This window comes from Elaeis guineensis, chromosome 1 (assembly GCF_000442705.2).
Source record: "Elaeis guineensis isolate ETL-2024a chromosome 1, EG11, whole genome shotgun sequence".
Taxonomy (NCBI): Eukaryota; Viridiplantae; Streptophyta; class Magnoliopsida; order Arecales; family Arecaceae; genus Elaeis; species Elaeis guineensis.
Genome location: NC_025993.2, coordinates 20,803,695 through 20,823,939, shown reverse-complemented (window position 1 = coordinate 20,823,939; position 20,245 = coordinate 20,803,695). Strand labels below are relative to the sequence as shown.

General features: G+C 44.6%; 1 protein-coding gene and 2 long non-coding RNA genes across 3 annotated transcripts in view; all 3 read right to left on the bottom strand.

Annotated features, from left to right (window-relative positions):
* The window catches only part of LOC105032573 (L-type lectin-domain containing receptor kinase IX.1-like), a 32,156-nt gene extending 31,823 nt beyond the window's left edge, over positions 1-333 (bottom strand). Inside the window, exon 1 of the mRNA XM_073252508.1 lies at positions 330-333. Within this exon, the coding sequence (XP_073108609.1) occupies positions 330-333 (4 nt within the window). The remainder of the gene's footprint in view (positions 1-329) is intronic.
* A 4,237-nt stretch (positions 334-4,570) lies between these two features.
* On the bottom strand, positions 4,571-8,217 carry LOC105032561 (uncharacterized). Its single transcript, XR_003798737.2, has 4 exons — positions 7,732-8,217; positions 5,998-6,060; positions 4,817-5,057; positions 4,571-4,719 (listed from the first exon to the last, which is right to left on the bottom strand). It is a non-coding gene; the product is annotated as an uncharacterized lncRNA (long non-coding RNA).
* LOC140855382 (uncharacterized) lies at positions 6,260-7,723 on the bottom strand. The gene is made up of 2 exons (XR_012138341.1): positions 7,547-7,723; positions 6,260-7,402 (listed from the first exon to the last, which is right to left on the bottom strand). It is a non-coding gene; the product is annotated as an uncharacterized lncRNA (long non-coding RNA).
* Positions 8,218-20,245: the final 12,028 nt, after the last annotated feature.

Here is a 20,245-nt window from a genome sequence, read left to right as displayed (position 1 = left end):
CATAAATAATAAAAAGAAAGAACCCATCTTTGGCTAACTCTCCGTTAACTTGTGAACAATGCATATTTTTTTCTCTAGTAAACGGCAACGAGTTCCGCTCTAAATTTTCCAGGGAATTTAATGACCAGACTTGAACTTCTAATCCCTGCCGACCCAACTTAAATCTCTCGGTCCATTTTTAAATTAAGTTTAACTTTCAATATTTATTAGACGAAATTGCCCTCAATGAATATGGTACTTCCTTTCCGAATGGGATTTTTTATCTCCCGACTTCTCTACTCTCCGACGAGCAGTCAATCGACGGCCAAGTTCAATACAATTCTACGTACCCATGCTACTGACAGCAACAGATGCACGCTGTTCTCTTGCCTTCTCTTTGATGGCCACGATGGTGACGGTGGCGGACGCAGATGGAGGCGAGACTAGCTGGTAATTTTCTCTCTCTCTCTCTCTCTTCTCTCTTCTCTTTTTACGCCGTCTCCCTCTCCATCCCACCCAGCCTCCTCCTGGCTATGGCTTGTCCTACCCCTCTCTGTATTTGTTTCTTTGTTACTATGCCCTGCCAGTGGAATATTGCCTTCTTATGGACGTTTCTCAGTGATTCTAAATATGTTACTTGCTTCAATTCGGTTGATGATCTGTATGTTTCCAGTAATTGCGAATCCCAGGTGGTGGGAATAGGATAGTGCTTTCTCATTGATAACTTTTAGTGTTTCATCACATATCTGATATATTTTCTACATGTTTATTTTTATAATTAAACTAATAAAGCGCTTGCCCCATATTTGATATGTATTCAACTTTTAACGAAACAGGTGCTCATGCTCATAGATTGATCAATTTAGATCTAGTGAATTACCTAAATCTAGGCCTTCAAATGATTACATGAATACATTAGTGAGAGGATTGGTAAAACAGAAACAGATTACTAGAGAGGAAGCAATTCCTTACATTAATGATGCTACTATTAGAGAGTTATAGTTACTCCTTAGGTCTCACATTTTTTGTAAAGAAAGTTATGTAATTACAATGATTAATACTGAATCAAAAGCATACAGCTCGATTCTTCACTGTAAATAGCTTATGTTTTAGAAATTCTTGTATGAACTGCACAAAGATCATCATTTGATTAGGAAATGTCTGAATGGTTGTTTGTTGATATGGTTTGTCTTTAATTTAGTTTGGGTTTGTATTTTATTATCAAACCAATAAGAGTTAAATTTGTAGGATTGCAAACTCTTGTCCATGTGCTTGCTTTCTTCATTCTAAGAACAGTGACTGCCACTGAAGTATGATTTGTGCCCTTTATAAAATGTTGATCAAGTTGTAGCAGAGAATTGGCAAGAGGTCATAGAAATTTTAGTTAGGGCATTAAAAATTACAAGCTTTTACAAATCTGATATGGATATTATCTAAATACCCATTCATTGACCTTAGATATCTATGTTTGATTACCTTGTTGTGAGCTTATGCCCATCTCTAAAATGTTCTAATTTTATTGTTGAATTATGTGGATGACTTGTTTGTAACAACCTCTCAGAGGAAGCCATTGCTTTTGTTATCCTTTAACATTGTTTCCATTATGTTGGAGTTGTTTGGTTAAATTTACAGCTATTATTTTTTTGCAGTTTGGAAGATTGTTAAGATGTTTGTAACCTATTATACATTATCATATTACAATTCACTTCATATTTTATTTTAGACATTATTATTTATGAAATAGAATTTTTCTTCTCTAGCAGTAGCTTTGCATTTACAATTTTTTTTTCTAGATTTTTTGAGATAAATTTGATTGACATATATTTGTATTATTATGATGATGTTTATGTATTGTTTGAATTTGATTTGTGTCCGAGGAGCAGAAGGCAAGGGTGTTTGCTACTCTATTTATCCATTTGCTCTAGTTTCTATACATCAAGCAGAGCAAGCCATTATTAAATACATTGCTCTCCTTTTAGGATATTGAGAGAAAGGGCTTTCAGTTGGTAAAATGGTAGTACCATTTGTGGGGACTTACATTATCCTCATCTTTGATTTGAGGGCCACAAGTGATGAGATTAAATTACATAGGGAGAGAAGGGTTCAATTGGACCTCATCATCCAATTTTTTGATGGTGTCTACCCAAAAACCACTAAGAATTTAGTAAAAAATAAATTGATGTATCTTGTTGGAAAGTCTGAGTTACAAGATGTAAAAGACTTTACTAAGTGTTAAGTTCTTTATATTTTTATAACTATCTTATTTTCCATTTTACACTACAATGTTCCTAAGGCATTAGATCCATTGATGATTTGGATAATCTAGGATCGTATAATTGGAAGATGATTTGGATAATCTAGGATCGTATAATTGAAATCTTGCAATTCTTTCTTTTCTTTCGACAACAGAGTCCTAGTCTAGCAGAGAAAGTGTGCATATATAAGGAATACGATCGAAAGAGGCTCTACTGGATACATGGATAGATGTATGGTGGCTTTGGTGGTGAGTTTGTTTATGTTTACTTTTAATTTAATTATTTGAGAGTTAATCTAATATGGCATATAGTTAATTTAGTATAATACACAGTTTGTCTAGTATAGTACCAATTAATATAGAATGGTATATAGTTAATTTATTATGATACATAGTTAATCTATTATAGTACGTAATTAGTTTATTATAGTATACAATTAATCTATTATGATACATAGTTAATCTAATCTTGCTTTATTATGATACACAATTAAATTTTTTAAAATATAATACTTACATTGCTTTATTTGTGCAGGCATGGGTTGTTGGGTATGACAATAGTCTAGTCAAAAATCACAGACCACCATTCATCAATCCCTATCTCTTGCATTGGAGCAATGCGCAATTCTCTCACAAAGTGAAGGCGATCACTAAAGCTATAAAAAGATTAAAAAGATTTAAGGTATACATTTTGTATTTAATATCATATATATTTCAAGTTGATGCATAATTATTTTTTTTATCCTTGTCAGCTGATCAAGAGGATAGAGCCTAAGGAAGATGAGTTGCACATCCTTTCACAAGGGTCGGTTTCAATATAGGGGTAGACCCATACATAATCTAAATTTTTTTAATTTTTTATACTTCACATTAGTTACATAACTCACATGTTATTTTTCATTTGGCACACACATGCGATGTGTTGACATACAATAAAATCCACCTCAAACACACATATACTGTCATTGCACATGACCAGTATTCTGTTACATAACTTTATATTCTTTATAGTACATAATTGTCTTCATATGACACATACTTATTTCTATTTGGCACACAGATGTTATATGCTAGCATGCTTTTTGGCACACTATATTTAAATGGTATATTTAAAATTTTATTATGTAGAAATATATATCTTTTTCATTATACATTGCTTATTGCATACAATCTTTAGAATGTTTTGTGATGTTTCAAATTTCATCATCTAGTCAGCTTAGACAACATCCTATTCATGATTTAGAGACATGTATGGCAGTGGCTAAGAGATCCTTGATTTCTTATGGTTTCTACTTAGAGGATCCTCAACCTATCGAGTATGTTACATTGGATGATATATAAATTTTTGCTTTTGATAGGAGATTTTTGTGCATTGAGAAGATGCCAGCGATGACATTATAGGCATGGATGTAGCTCTTGCTAAGGTGAGTACGATGCTTAGAAATTTAGATATGATGTTATTTTTGATCTAAATAATCTTTATTATTAGGTAAGGATAAACTATTCTTTTCTAAGTGAAGAGATCCATCCAACTGAAGTGGACCCGAATATCCTTTATAGTAGTAAAGTTATGAAGATAGTTTTTATTAATTTATAGTTGAAGGTATGGTTTTCATCGCTAGAAGAACTAAAGGCTTTAGCAGCGATTAGATTCGCTAGTAAAAGAAAGAAAAACCATTAGAAAAAGATTTACCATTGATTTTCCAACCACTGCTATGCCGTTGGAGAAGGTACCGTCGCTATTATATTTCAACCTTTTATCGATCGTCATGACCGCCGAAAATAATAAGATTTTTATTAGTGAAGGTACCGTCGCTATTATATTTCAACCTTTTACCGATCGTCATGACCGCCGAAAATAATAAGATTTTTATTAGTTATGACTGCAGAAAAAAAAACATATCACAGTAGTCAAAATTGCTGGACAAAGATTTAAAATTTTTTTCTAATGATTATTTGTAATCGCTGGGATTGTCTGTAGGAAAAATTTTAATCTTATAATAGCGGTTTTAACCATTGAAAATAAACATTTAGCAATGCCTTTATCATTACAAATACATATTTAGCAGCAGATATGACCACTGGGATTAGCTTTTTAACAATTAATATGACTGCTGGCAATATGTTATATGTTATTTTTCAAAAAAATAAATAATATAATAACATGAATACAGCGTATTTTCTTTTCAGTTGCATGTTAAAGCCACTTTAGAGCCTGAAAATAAATAACTAATCAAAATTCTGAAATGAACTTTCACTCACTACAAGAATCTGCTCCTCTATAAATGAAATAAAAGTTCACAATAAGAAGAGCTTTTCATGTAACAAAACTAACAGTGATGAAAGTATAATTTTTTTAAACAAAATTGTAGATATATCTTTTAACATTTTGATTAAAAAAAAACTATTATCCCAAATAGACAAAAAAAAAATGACTATATACATTAATGATTAGAAGCTTCACATCATTTATTGGCAAGTTCAATCTGCAAAGAAAAAAAAAAGCATAATTAGTCCATAAATAAATAATATATAAGAGTAATAAAAATTAATAAAAAATAGATAAAAAGCTGTAATACGTACAAAAGTAGAGGACCATGCAATTATTGACCCAATAGCATCACTAATAATTTGATACAGTCCATCAGTTCGGATCAACGGCTCATTTTGCACCCTTACAAAAATCAATATAAATCTCTCAAAATTCGGTCCCTAGAATAGTATTACCCACCATTTTAGATGGATTTTTACTTATAAGTATTCCATGTGCCACCTCAATTTTTTGTGCCCATTTTGAAATCTTTAAGATAACCTCATTTCCTTCCTATAAAAAGAGTTTACAATTTATCAATATGATATGAATATAATTCAAATAAATATGAAATATATAAAAAAAGTAATAAGGAATGATCAATTTATCTTGATGGTGCCAGTTTGTTGGGATCTTATTCTTTTATCCCAATTGTTCTGTAATTAAATAAAGAATATGATTCATAACAAGAATTATATTCATCAAACATCAGCCTAAATAAACAAAAAGTGCAAAAGAGCAAGCAATAAAACAATACATAACAATGCAATCATTGGGATTACTGATATAATGCAATCATTGGTTCGCCGAACTCCACATACGAGTAATCTGAAAATCCAATAACTTGGAATACAGAATAGCAACTTACAAACTGCAAAATTATTCTTTTCCAAACCTGCGTGACCAATATTTAATTAAAATGTAACAGGCCTCAGATTGCCTATAGCTACGCTGATATAGAAGTGTAGCCAAATATGTTGAACAATTAAGCACAATAGCCTTATACAAAAGTTTAACCTACATTCTGAAATTTCTTGAACTAGAAATAATTACTGATTATAGACAATATTCTGAAACATGAGGAATGTCCTCAATTCAACAAAATATGTCATGTTAACATGAAGCAAATTACAAAAACAAGAGCTGAATAGAAATAATAATTTCAAGTTAACATAACCTAGATAGCACTATTACCCATCAATTGCTTTAGTAAAAAAAAAAAGGCAAAATTACATAGAATTGAAGCATCCACCATATGTCATAATAGTAAACAGAGCATCCCCTGTATTTTGCTAAGCATGGATCTTCATTAGTTCGAGCAAGGACAAATCTCAGAGCACAAAACAATCATGACAAATAACTTGAGCAAGCGATTGCAAGTATTTCCAATGAAATGCGTCAGGGAATTAGTAATATGTAAACAAAGCCTGTACAAAAAATAATGAAACCTCACCATTTTCCACAGGGTAATAGATAAATTTCCTACTACGCTCATGTTCTCGGGTCAGATGAACCCCTGAACAGATAACAGCTTCTCTTGATTAGATGTGCTTTAGCGAATTTACAACTCAACATCAGATGACACACAAATTAGTACAAACAAGTTGACACTAAATTCTAACATTCCCACCAAATTAGAAAAGCTAATCTTACAATATCGGATGCATGAACAAAAGAGTCGGTTGGTATGCTTCCAAGTATATAAAAAGGTGATATTGCTGTAACTAATGTTCCATTTCAGAATAAACAATTCATAAATTACAATCAGAAATAATATGCCAAGAATGAAGCACTTGATAGCATATAACTTTCTAACCATCAAAATTATGATGAAAACCGACAACATTTTTTGTTAGACACTTAATACCATACAAGATAATCAAGGGCATCACACCCCATTCACTATATCACCATTATATTGAATTGCCAACAAAAATTCATAGAAAATTCCATGAAACTTCCAACTTTCTTCTCTGCCTAGAACAGGGAAATGTCCTATCCCTAGTTGTTATCCAACCCCAGTTGTGTTTCTTCTCGGGCTACCCTGGCAGAAACAGCCAAGATGGTGGAAATGCAGCACCGTTGAGATATGGATTTTGGATTAATTAATGTACTGTCTTTTTTTGATGTAACCTGCAATGCGATGTCAAAATGTGGAACCTTTTGAGAATTCAAAATGCGGCATTGCTGTAGCCGGATGTCTTAGGCTCTTGACCCAGTGCTCAATGAATGCAAGATTGGGCCGTGCAATGACACGCACTGACGCTCTATTTGGTTGGGGAATTTAGCAGGCAAAAGACCTGCATCTCATTCTTATTAAACAGTTTTTAGTTTTTAGCAAAAAAGCATTTGGTAACTGATCGCGTAAATAAGACTCGGTTGTACTGGTCAAATTTACCTAAACTAAGCACAGAATTCTTGGGGAAAAATTGTAAGTTGTTTCTAGTACAAATTCATCGTGTGTGTGTGTGTGTGTATGTATGAATTTTAAAAGCACATCCAGAAATTATTGTAAACATTGTAACTAAACAAAACATTTGTATTTTGTCATTTTGTTACATATTTGCTGAGTATGATAATCAGAGTCGTCATGTAAATTTTGCATCTTAATTAAAAATGTAATGATTTTCAACCCACTGATCATTTAATGTTCTGTCTTTATAGTTAAAGATTGATTAAAACATCAAGATGCAAAGCTAGCAGCATTGTTAAAAGTCCATACATCTAGCCTTTAAACCAAATCTCTCTTTGAATGAGCCACCCTCTATGTTTGACAGCTATTGATTTGGCAGCATCTATTTCCAATTGCTACCTTCCTGCTTGCTGGATTTTGAGGGGTGCAGCATATCAGAGTAGGCCTTCTAGTGCATATCAGAGGGGTCCAGCCAGCCTATCTGCTTCTAGGAACCAATTGTCTATCACATTCACTACGGCAGCAAAGAGCAATTAGAAGTGATTGAAAAGAGAACAGGATTAACTTGTTGGCAAAGAAAACATGGCACCCAGCACCATTAGAAAGGCCTTGGATTCCCATCCCTAACCCTATCTCCAACCTAATTAAGCATCATAAGCTTTACCATTTCCATTTAAATTTTCAGATCAAGTTAAGAAAAATAGAAAAGATCCAATCTAAGCTTGTTAATTCAAACAACAAACGATAAAGGGATCGATTGGGGGATGGGGGGACCTGTGGGGGAGAACCAGGCAGCGTGGAGGACGCAGCGCTCCTGGATGTTGGAGCAGAACCCGACGGTGATCTTCTTGAAGTCGCCGCGGAGGACGGATTCGTTCCAGATGGAGGCGCCGTTGTAGACGGTGATCTGGCCGGCGACGACGACGTTGGGAGCGACGTATGCGTCCACGGCAATCTTGGGCACCCACTGCCCTAGGGGAAAGACGACGGAGGCTTCCTGGCCGTCAGATGGATCGCAGAGACGGCACGCCCGTGATGCTCATCGGCATTTGGGGAGGCAAGACGGAGGAGAAAGGGTGTGAAGAAAATCCCGCGCGGCTGGAAGAGGAAGGGCCTGGAAAAAAAAAACCCGCGCGCAAAAGAGGAAGCTCTGCTGAGGGACGTGCGCGCGGATATTTTGGGTTTTGTTGCGATGTATATCTTTCCCATCCCCTGCGGTTTAAGAAAGATTGACGGATAAAATAGCGTCTTTCCCAGCGGTTTAATTTTGCCGTCGGTAAGAATAACATTTTTGCCGACGGAATGATACGATTGCTGATACAAATATTTTTTTTTCAGTCATTTTATTGAATCGCCGGAAAAAATAAGACTGTTTTCAATGATTAATCTGACCAAAAAAAATAAAATTTTATCCAACGAATTCGAAAAAATGCTGCCTAAAATCTTTTTTACTAACAGTTTTCTATATCCGTAGTAAAAAAGTACTGCTAAATCCTCTTTTCCTTATAGTTTATGTTGCGGCCAATCCCTCCGTCGTCCGATCGTCGGTGTCGCGCACCCGCAAAAAAAGTCCTCACAGACCGGAGATGCCTTCGATGGAGACCCTCCGACGGTCAAGTAAGAGAGGAGACTAGACAACAATGAAAAATCAGGGACTCAGCGGGGGAGAGAGAGCTCGAGAGTTCAAGAGCTTAGAGGCGCTTCTCAAAACTTAGAACTTAGGACTTACCAATACTGTTGCCTTGCCCCATTTTATAGTAGAACGCGGTATGGTCCCGCCATTAATGATACAGACAACTAGAGAGTTGTCTAATCACCGGAGGCTGTCAAATCACCGTGGGCTGTCTAATCACCTTGGGCTGTCAAGTCACTGAGATCAATCTATGTCCTTGGCGGGACAATGCCCCAGGGCGGCCATGCCGCATGTCCTTGATAGGACAATGGCTCATAGCGGTCGTATGGCGTTTGGGCGGGCTGGCCGAATATATGTCGGTATTCAGCTGTCGGGACGTCGGATGATGATCCGGAGACACCGTCGGCTGGTCTGGCACCTTGCGGAAGTCGGACGTCGGCTGCCACCCCCGATAGTGAATCGGTGATTTGGGCTCGGTCGCTCGACCGATCGAAAACAGTATGGGTCTATTCGACCGACATACCTTCGGCCGCATATTGTCAGCAGCCATTATCGACAGTCATTGTCGGAGTCATCGGTCGGTAGAGTCGTCGGTCGGTAGAGTCAGGCATTGGTCGGACAGGTCCTAGGGTAAGTCAACATACAGGAGTCGGTCGGTATATCCCAACAGTTGCCCCCCCCCACTCCTGAGTCGGATATCATGTTGGCCAGCGTTTCCACGTGGGCGACGGCTTCGGACGAAAGGAGTGGTTATCCATCACGTCATGCTCTGACTCTAGCGACCGTATCAACAAACGATCCAGTGTCAGGCATCCCCTTGAGAATGTGAACTGCTGTCCCATTGAGAACATGGACCGTCATCTCCTTGGGAACATGAACCGCCGTCTCCTTAGGAACATGAACCGCCGTCGGTTAATGAATCCCGAGATGCGGCTTTTCCGCCACGTGTCAGGGGGTCATTGGGCCGGAACTGTTCACGTGGATGGAGGTGACGTGGCTTGATCTGGGGGCAGATGCGTCGAACTATCGAACTGAGGAAGGGCCCAGGCGGTGCCACATGTCGGCATCCGGAAAGCCCTCGTTCAGCGTGCTTTCATCTCGATCGTTGAAGGGCCTTATATATATGCGGCCACTTACATCCAAAACTTCACTTTTTGCTGCAAATCCATTCCTGGCACTGAGGCCTTGTCAAATTGTCCCCCAGTTCCAGGTAGTTGTCTCCGTGCTCTCCCTTTGAAACTCTTCTCAAAGTTTTGTCCGCTCTTGTCTTCTTGTGCCCTTTCTCCTCTGCCATTTTCTTTTTGTTCTCCTTTCCGAGGCTAGCGTTATGGCTAGGACCTCTCCTCGAGGAAGTCAGTCGGGGAACCCGACTGACGATTCCCGATCGACTTTGGAGGTGGAGGTTTCTTCACTTTCGGGGGCAAACGTCGAACGGCTCAGGGAGCAGTACAGTATCCCGGAGCAGTTCGAGCTCTTTGCCCCTGGGGCTGAGGGTCGGGTTAACAACCCGCCTCTGGACCAGGTGATCTTTTATGTCGAGGACCTTCAGACAGATTTTCGCTTCCCGATTCCGGAGTTTGTCTAGAACGTTCTGGATTATTACGGGCTTTGTCCGGTGCAACTAGCACCGAACTCAGTCCGGTTGATAATCAGTTTCGCATTATTGTGTCGGCTTTTACCAACCTTTCCTCATATTTCTCTCTTTCGGGCATTTTTCATCCTCCGATCCCACCCGAAAGCTCAAGGGTGGTGGTTCTTCAATCTCCGGAAGGATCTTTCGTTCATCATCAGTCTTCCATCATCGATCCACAGGTGGAAGAACCAATTTTTCTTTGCTTTCTCTTCGCTACCTTGGGGGTTCCCTTCCCGCTGGGGCGACCCTCGGACTCAGCCGAACGAAAACAGTCAGGTGGAGGATGGAGACCGAGAGGACTTTCACCGACTGAAGGATGTGTCGGTGCCGAAGCAGAGGGAGCTCATCATCGAGCAAGCTCTGTACGACACCGACCTAAGTTCGGTTCTCCGTTTAGGTACATCTCGGTCTGTCGATCGTCCTTTATCTTTTCTATCCATCTTTGGACTTGTGCTGACCCTTTGTTGAAATTGCAGGGATGCCGTCGACAGTGAGGCTGACCAACATCGACATTCGACAACATGTTGCGAGGAAGAGATCGACGCCCGGGGTCGGACCTTCGTGTCCTCCCAAGAGGCCTCAAATAGCATCGCCGACCGACATTGCGACGGCGGTAGTGTAGCCTGACACCGAACGTGCATCGGGCTATGAGCCGATCATCGCCCTGTCAGCGCCGACGGTGCCACCCGAGGCACCATCCGAGGAAGGGGCGGCCGAGGGGGCAGCCGAAGGAGTGTCGGCTCCCCCACCCATGGAAGAGGTTCGGGCCGAAGCACGTGAGCCCGAATGACCTGCGGTGGCTCCCATCGCACCCTCGGGAGGGACCCAGTCGAGCTCGAGCTTTCCGTCTCTCTCCGACCTCTGGGCTTGGACGATCGACCGGGGGAAGGCACCGATGGTGCTGGCGGACGACACAAGGTTGGTGGGCCATGTCGCATCGTCCGACGCCCAAGTTCCCTAAGGAGCGTCGGCCCTGGCCAACCATAATTTGGCTAGGAAGTTGTGTCAGGAAACCATCCTCCCGACCGACCGGGAGCTCCTGAAGGGTCGGTTGGTGTCCGACATGCTTTCTGCCTTTTATCCGACCATGATCCAGGTGAGCTCTTCTTCTTTTTCTTTTTCCTTCATCGTTATTTTTATCATTTCATTTTTGTGACGACCGACCTTCTATTTGCAGCTGATCTACAACATGTCCGAGTTGAAGGCTGGGTACCGGAGGTTCGGCGATGTCTGGGCGGCCTGGAAGAATAGGGTCGAGACCACTGAAGCTGAGAAGGCGACGCTGGTGGACCAACTGAAGTTGTTGGTCGATCGTGAGGCTAGGCTCGAGGAGGAGATCTCCCGACTCACCAAGGGTCTAGCCGCCTCAGAGGCCAAACTTCAATCGGCTTGCGAGCAAATCTAGCGCAAGACCCACTTCGTTCACCGACTGCGGCAGGAGCGGGACGACTGTGTTAGGGAGCTCGAGGCCGAGCGCGAACAGCTTCGCGTTAGCTTGGAGAACCTGGCTAAGGCCGAGGAGAACTTGTTCTCCGCCCAAGCCGATGCCGACATAACGAAGGCGGAGGCGGAGTCGGCCAAGGAGGCGCTGAGTCGGGCGGTGGAGGACTTTCGTGGCTCGGACGAGTACCGGGAGGAGCTCCTCGAGAGCGGCTTCGCCTCCTATTGGGTGGGGTACGAGGATGCCTGGGATGTGATTCAGAGTCTGCATCCGAAGCTCGACTTGAGCGGCATCGTCCCTCCAGGGTCGAAGGACTAAGCCACAGAGGAAGAGGCTGACCCACTGTCGACGGAACGAGTTGCCGAGGATGAGGCGGCTCCGACCCCCAGTCCCTCTCCGACCTGAGCGGGCACGTCAGTTGCTCCCGAACTTTACCCGGTGCAAGAAGTCTACTCCGACGAATAGTCGGAGTATCTGCCCGTTGTTTTTGTATTTCTTTTTCCTGTTTAGTCTTTGATATTTGTAATTGGGCTTCGTCCCAATTTTGTAACCGGGCTTCGACCCAATTTTTGTAACCGGACTTCGACCCAATTTTGTAAGTCATTTCAACTTAGCAAAATCAAAGACTTTTCATACTTTTTTTCGCATGCGGTTGAATGTGTTTAATTTACCGAGCCATCTCCGAGTGCATGGGTCATAGCTCCGACATATCCCATTAGGACGTTCGGTAGGGTCGAGTGTAGCCGATCAAAGTAGTGCACCGTGCCAAGGTCAGCGCAAGCCCCGATCGCAGGCCGGCATCCCGAGCATAGGATCCAATGGTCGAGTGTCGTGCCGATTATAGGTCGAGTGTCTGCCGCCCGAACCTTGGTCGGGCTTGTATGTCAGGCCGAACGTCGGCCAATCACCGAACGTAGCATGTCGACACGATCACTTCGTAGAGTCCGATAGTCGAGTAGGGTCTGACGTATTCGGATAGGATACCGATGAAGGGTCGAATATCCATCGTCCGACCCTCTATCGGGCATGCACGTCGGACGTATGGTAAACGATGGCAAGTCGAATATCCTTCGATCGATCGTGACCAACTCGGTTCGTCGCAAGTCGAATACCTATTGTCCAGATCTTGGTCAGGTGGGTACGTCATGGTGAATGATAAACGGTGGCAAGCCGGATATCCTTCGATCGGTCGTAACCGAGTCGGCATGTCGTAAGTCGAATACCCGTTGCCCAGACCTTGATCGAGCGGGTACATCACGATGAATGATAAATGGTGGCAAGCTGGATATCCTTCAATCGATCGTAATCGAGTCGGCATGTCGTAAGTTAAATACCCGTTGTTCAGACTTTGGTCGGGCGGGTACATCACGGTGAATGATAAACGGTGGCAAGCCGGATATCCTTCGATCGGTCATAACCGAGTCGGCATGTCGTAAGTCAAATACCCATTGCCTAGACCTTGGTCGGGCGGGTACGTCACGGTGCATCTTGGCATTTTACCCTTCTCAGTCAAAGCTAAGTAGGCAAGTTAGCCAGCTACGTTGGTCGAAGCCCTTTACCTTTAGAGGTGAAGGTCGTTGGTTCAGCGATCGAGCCGTAGGCTCGACGTAGATTCGGCAATCAAAACATAGATTCAGCGTAGAGCCGGTGATCGAGTCGTAGACTCGACATAGAGTCGTAGATTCCCAGCGAGACGTTGGGATCAAGTCGGGACGTCGAGGCCCGTATTTCTGACACGGGCTGACCTTCGGTGGGGAGCCAAACTTTGTAGACTCTGGAGCTTTGAAGTTGTATTGTATTCCGAGCAAGAGGGGCATACAGAGTTCATTGGTAATACAATTTCAGATTGTCAGCATTTTAGGTCCGAAGAATGGCCGTCCCCTCCAGGGTTTCAAGTCGGTAGGTGCCCGACCTACAGGTATCTGCAATCTTGTAGGGTCCTTCCCAGTTTGGGGATAGTTTTCCTTGATCGTGAGGCTTCGAGACTTCCGCCTTCCTTAGAACCAGATCTCCGGGTCTGAAGGACTTTGGCCTAACTTTAGTGTTGTAGTACCGGGTCACTCTTTGTCGGTAGGAGGCCATGCGGAGTTGAGCCTTGTATTGGAGCTCGGGCAGGAGGTCCAAGTCAGCTCTCTGACACTCGGAGTTGCCCGGTTCACAGTATTGCTCAACTCTAGTCGATGGTAGCCCGATCTCTAGTGGGATCATTGCCTCCATCCCATAAGCCAGGTTGAAAGGAGATTCCCCGATCGGAGCTCGGGGTGTCGTTCAGTATGCCCACAGGATCGAATGCAACTCTTCGACCCAGAGGCCTCTGGCTTCATTCAATCGAGTCTTCAACCCATGTAGAATGGTTTGGTTGGTTACTTCGACTTCTCTGTTGGATTGTGGATAGCCGACCGAGGTCAGTCTGTGCGTGATATAAAATCTCACACAAAACTTCCTAAAATCATTGTTGTCGAACTGTGGCCCATTGTCAGTGATGATGGTGTGCGGTAGTCCGAACCTAAAGATGATGGACTTCTGGATAAAGTCTTCCATCTTATGCTCGATAATTTGCACCAGAGGTTCGGCCTTCATCCACTTGGTGAAGTAGTCGATCGCGACAACTATAAACTTTCTTTGGTCAGACGCTGGAGGGAAAGGGCCAAGTATATCGATCCCCCATTAGGCGAAGGGCCATGGGGCGACAATGGAAGTCAGTTGGTTAGCGGGCCGGTGTTGTAAGTTGGCGTACTTCTAACACGGCTCACACCTCCGAACCAGGTCAGCCGCATATTTCTTCATGGTGGGCCAGTAGTAACCTTACCGCAAGACTTTGTAGGTCAAGGATTTGCCCCCCAGGTGACTCCCACAGATCCCGTCATGCACTTCTCTGAGTGTGTAGTCCGCATCTGTCGGTCCCAGGCACCGTAGCAAGGGGAGGGAGAATGACTTTTTGTAGAGTCACCCATCTATCATTACATACTGGGAGGCCACCCACCGGAGTCGCTTGGCTTCCACGGGATCTTCAGGGCTGGTTCTGTCAGTCAGGTACTGAATGATCGGATCCATCCAGCTTGGCTCGATCATCAGTTGCAGTACCTCCTCAGCCCTGTCGATGCTCGGTTGCTCGAGACTCTCCACGAGTGTCCGGTCCAAAGTGCCGTAGGCAGATGTCGCAAGCCTGGAGAGCACGTCGGCCCGAGCATTCTCCGACTTGAGAATGTGGGAGATCTCAAAATACTTGAGGTGTGCCATGAGATCTCTCACCTTCTGGAGATATTTAACCATGGTCGGGTCCCGCGCTTCAAATTTGCCTTTGACTTGCCCCACAATCAGCTGGGAGTCAGAGAAGACTCTGAGGCTATCGATCCCGAGCTCCTTCACCACTCTCAAGCCAGCGAGAACTGCTTCATACTCGGCTTGATTATTGGAAGCTTTGAAGTTGAATTGGAGGACGTACTCGGTAACCACTCCCTCCGAGTTGGTGAGCAGGAATCCGGCCCTGCTCCCTTGGGCATTGGAAGCTCCATCTATGTGTAACACCTAGGTCGACCCGGGGTCAAATTCAGGAGTTGCAGCTTCTTTGGAGCTCCCACCTTCCGACATTTGGTCGGCTGTCGGGTATTCCGCAATAAAGTCGGCTAGGATTTGGGCTTTAAAAGCAGATCACGGTCGGTACTGGATGTCAAACTCGCTTAACCTCACCGCCCATTTCGTCAGTCATCCTGATGTGTCGGGGCGGTGGAGGATCGCCCTCAGGGGCTGGTCGGTGAGAACCACAATAGCATGTGCCTGGAAATACGGATGGAGTCGCTGCGTGGATACGACCAGGGCAAATATCATTTTCTCTGCCCTAAAGTATCGAGTTTCAGCCCCGTGGAGCACTTTGCTAGTATAATATACGGACTGGTGAGTTCGACTCTCGTTCTTTCGGATGAGCATCGAACTAACTGCCTCTGGGGTGGTAGCTAAATAAAGGTATAATATTTCTCTGACCTCTGGCTTTACAAGCAGGGGCGGAGAAGTCAGGTACTTTTTCAGATCTTCAAAAGCTTGTCGGTACTCATCCGACCATGAGAAGTCCTTCGTCTACCTTAGAGTTTTGAAGAATGGGAGGCATCCCTCAGCCGACCGAGAGATGAATCGGCTGAGCGCGATGATCCTTCCATTGAGCTGCTGCACCTCTTTTTTAGTGTTCAGGTGTCGCATGTCGATGATCGCCCTTATCTTCTCGGGGTTGGCCTCGATTTCGTGCTGGAAAATGAGGAACCCGAGGAACCTCTCCGAAGCTATCCCGAAGGTGCACTTAGTCGGATTTAGCTTCATCCGATGTCGTCGAAGAGTGTGAAAGGTTTCTTCCAAATCCTGGACATGATCTGAAGCCTGCGTGCTCTTCACCAGCATGTCGTCCATGTACACCTCCATGTTGCGCCCGATTTGATCTTTGAAGATCTTATTGACGAGGCATTGGTAGGTGGCTCCGACATTCTTCAGACCAAAGGGCATCACCCTATAGCAGTAAAGGCCCTTGGCGGTCACGAAGGCCGTATGCTCTTCATCCTCGGGCACCATCTGGATTGGTTATATCCGACGAAGGCATCCATGAAGCTGAGCAGTCGATAACCAGATGTCACATCCACCAGTTGGTCGATCTTCAGCAGTGGGAAGCTGTCCTTCGGGCAGGCTCGATTCAGGTCGGTGTAGTCGATGCAGATCCTTTACTTTCTGTTGGCTTTTTTCACCATGACGATATTAGCGAGCTAGTCAAGATATATGGTTTCTCTGATGAAGCCCACCTCGAGTAGCTTGTCCACTTCCTCATCGATGGCCTTCTGTCTTTCGGGGGCGAAGGTCCGTTTCTTCTATCTCACTGGCTTCATGCTAGGGGCGATGTTGAATCGGTGAGTTATTATTTTCGGAAGTATGCCGGACATATCCGCTACCGACCAAGCGAATATGTCGGCATTAGCTTTCAACAGCTTTATCAACTGTCGTCGCTCCGGGTCGATCAACTGCGATCCGACCCAGACGACTTGTTCAGGATTTCTTGTCATCGGGATGGAAATCAGCTACTCAACCGATTCACCCCACTCCTCTTCTTCCTGTTGGTCCAGCTTGTCGACCGTCAGGGAGTCCTTTGATTCATTGCTTTAAGTAGAGATTTGGAAGCATTGTCGAGCAAGTTGTTGATCCCTGTGCATCTCTCCAGCTCCGTTTTTAGTCAAAAATCAGACTAGCAAGTGGTATGTCAAGACTATCGCCCTGAGGGTGTTTAGTCTGGGTCTTTCAAGTATGGCATTGTAGGCCGAAGGTACTTGGATGATCGTGAATGTCATGTGGACGGTGCTTTGTCGTGGTTCAGTCCCAGATGTCACGGGAAGAGTAATTTTTCCTTCCACCACGACGGCTTTTCCGACGAAACCCACTAGGGGCGTAGAGATTCTCCTGAGTCGGTCGGTCGATAGTCATATTCGAAAAAAGATCGAGTAAAACAAAATATTAGTGGAGCTTCCATTATCGACAAGAATCTATTTTACATCATAGTTCACTATTGTCGCCGAAACAACAACAGCATCATCATAGGGAGTTTGGATTCCCCGAGCATCCTCATCAGTGAAGATGATTACATTGTCCTGGCACGGCCTCTTCGTCGACTTCTCTTTAGCAGTCGTTCCTTGATCCAGTCGTCTGGAGATCATGTTGATGACTCCAGCAGTAGGTTGATTGTTCGCTGCCTCTCCAGTCGGTTGGGGTTGTCGGTCAGGAAGGGGTCAAGCCTGCAGATCCCTTCGGTACTTTTCGAGATACCCTCATCGTATGAGGGCCTCTATCTCATCTTTGAGTTGGATGCATTGCTCGGTGGTATGACCGTGGCCCTGATGAAATCGACAGTATCTCCTCCGATCGAGGCCCTTTGCCTTCAAAGGCGGGGGCCGCTGCAGATATTTCGCTCCTTCGATCTCCATCAGGATCTACGTACGAGGAGCGAAGAGAGGGGTGTAGAAGTCATACCTGCGGTGCGTCGGTCTCGGACTCTGGTGTCGGGGCGATCTCGGACTCCATCGTCAGGGCGAGACCCGTTTGTCAGTCGGGGGCCTGCTGGGTTCAGCAGCAGCCCGATTCTTCTTTCGCTTCTCCTTTTGACCCGCGCCTTCGATCAGGCACCAGTCGGAAGCTCCTTCGTCCGCGCACATGTATTTGTACGCGCGGTCCAGCAACTCAGCATACATCTAGGGGAGGGTCTTGTCCAAGGAATATGTGAACCGGGATCCCCTTAACCCCCTCTTCATGGCCGAGATAGCCATGTCTTCATTGAGGTCTTGAACCTCAAGTGTGGCCACGTTGAATCGGGCTACAAAATATTTGAGCGTCTCGTTTTCTCCCTATTTGAGGGAGAAAAGACTTCCGAGGTTTGCGGTGGCTTCTGGCTAGTGCTGAAGTGGGCCATGAAAGAATGCTCGAGCTGTCCGAAGAAATGGATACTCCCTGAGCGGAGGTCGGAGTATCAGGCTCTGGCAGCTTTACGGAGCGTGGTGGGGAAGTCGATGCATAGGAGGGCATCGGTTGCCCCTTGAATTATCATGAGAGCCTTGTAGCTCTCCAGATGGTCAACTGGGTCGGTGGAGCCATAGTAAGGCTCCACGTGAGGCATCTTGAACCGACTAGGGATCGATTTGTTGAGGATAAATCGAGAGAGAGGTTGGGTGGTCCGGAAGTCGACGTCATTCGAAGACTTCTGACCATCCACCTGGAGTTGGACAAGCCGACGGTCGATTTCTTCGAACTTACATTCGTAGTCGTCCAACCACTGGTGTTGTGAAATCCCAAGGGTCGAACCTCCCAACGAACTTCAGAGTGAGGCGGACGGTGTCCGCAGTTGCTTCTCCTTCCTCGCCGCTCCAGCTGGGAAGGAGAAGGATGTTGAGATCGATGGATGTCGTGCCGTGGCCGCCTCGCCCCTTCTCGGTGGGAGCACTGAGACGGCTACTCTTATGGAGGAGACGGAAGTTGATGCGGACGTCGGCAGCTGCTTTTGGACAGCATAGGGTGCGCCGCTGGTTGTTCCACCGACGGTTGCGGCAACTGAGTCAGTTGCTGTTAGAGACTTTTGACCACGTCCGTCAGAACGGTCATTTGCCGCACGATCGCGATGATTTGCACCTCCGTAGTCACCACCAGATGCGGAGAGCTGGGCTCCACCATGGAAGGTGAAGGAGGGGCCTCTTTCCGATGGGAAGAGCGCCTCACCGACCCGGTAGCTCTCGATCACTGAGCCCTAATTTTCGTCATCTCGAGAGATTTTTTCAAGCTCTATGGAGCTCGCTGGCTTACCTCTGTCGAATGCCCCCTACCTGGCACACCAAAATCTATTGCGGCCAATCGCCCCGTCGCCCGATCGTTGGTGTCGCGCACCTGCAAGAAAAATCCTCACAGATCAGAGTGCCTTCGACGGGGACCCTCCGACGGTCAAGTCAGAGAGGAGACTAGGAAACAGTGAAAAATCAGGGGCTCAGCGGGGGAGAGAGAGAGCTCGAGAGTTCAAGAGCTTAGAGGCACTTCTCGAAACTTAGAACTTAGGACTTACCAATACTATTGCCTTGCCCCGTTTTATAGTAGAACACAGTATGGTCCCACCATTAATGATGCAGACAACTAGAGAGTTGTCAAATCACTGTGGACTGTCAAATCACCATGGGTTGTCAAGTCACTGGGATCAATCTATGTTCTTGGCAGGATAATGCCCCAGGGCGACCATGCCGCATGTCCTTGACAGGACAATGGCTCATAGCAGTCATACGGTGTTTGGACGGACTGGCTGACTATATGTCGGTATTCGACTGTCGGGACGTCGGGTGATGACCCGGAGACACCGTCGGCTGGTCTGGCAACTTGTGGAAGTCGGACGTCGGCTACCACCCCCGACAGTGAGTCGGTGATTTGGGCTCGGTCGCTCGGTCGGTCGGGAACAGTATGGGTCTGTTCGACCGACATACCTTCGGCTGCATATTGTCGGTAGCCATTGTCGGCAGTCATTGTCGGAGTCATGGGTCGGTAGAGTCAGACGTCGGTCGGATAGGTCCGAGGGTAAGTCGGCATACAGGGGTCGGTCGGTATATCCCAACAGTTCATATTGTAATATGAATGCTTATTGTGTGCCGACATGTTTATTCTTATCAACTTAATTTCAAGGTTGAAGTTGAGTGCAAGAAGAAATGTGCTGTCATGAAATATATATCCTCATTATACAAATAAGTGAAAATAGAAACTCATAAGAGAAAACCTATTGAGAAAGAAACGGCCATATCATACCTCCCTAAAATCTATAAACATGCAAGGAAGAAACAATAGGAGAGAAACATGGATGAAGGAAGTATGACCTTACACACCAGTGAGAGTGATCTAAATGCTTACTTGTTTTTATTTTTATAGCCTATAACTGCTGCATTGATGGAGCTATGATAGTTAAGAACCAAGCAAATTCATCCCCCCCCCCAGTGAAGTTTAGAAATTTTTTTTGTATTAATTATTCACTCACTAATGATATTTTGTATCATCATATCATGTGCTTGCATGACATATATCAAACATTCAATTC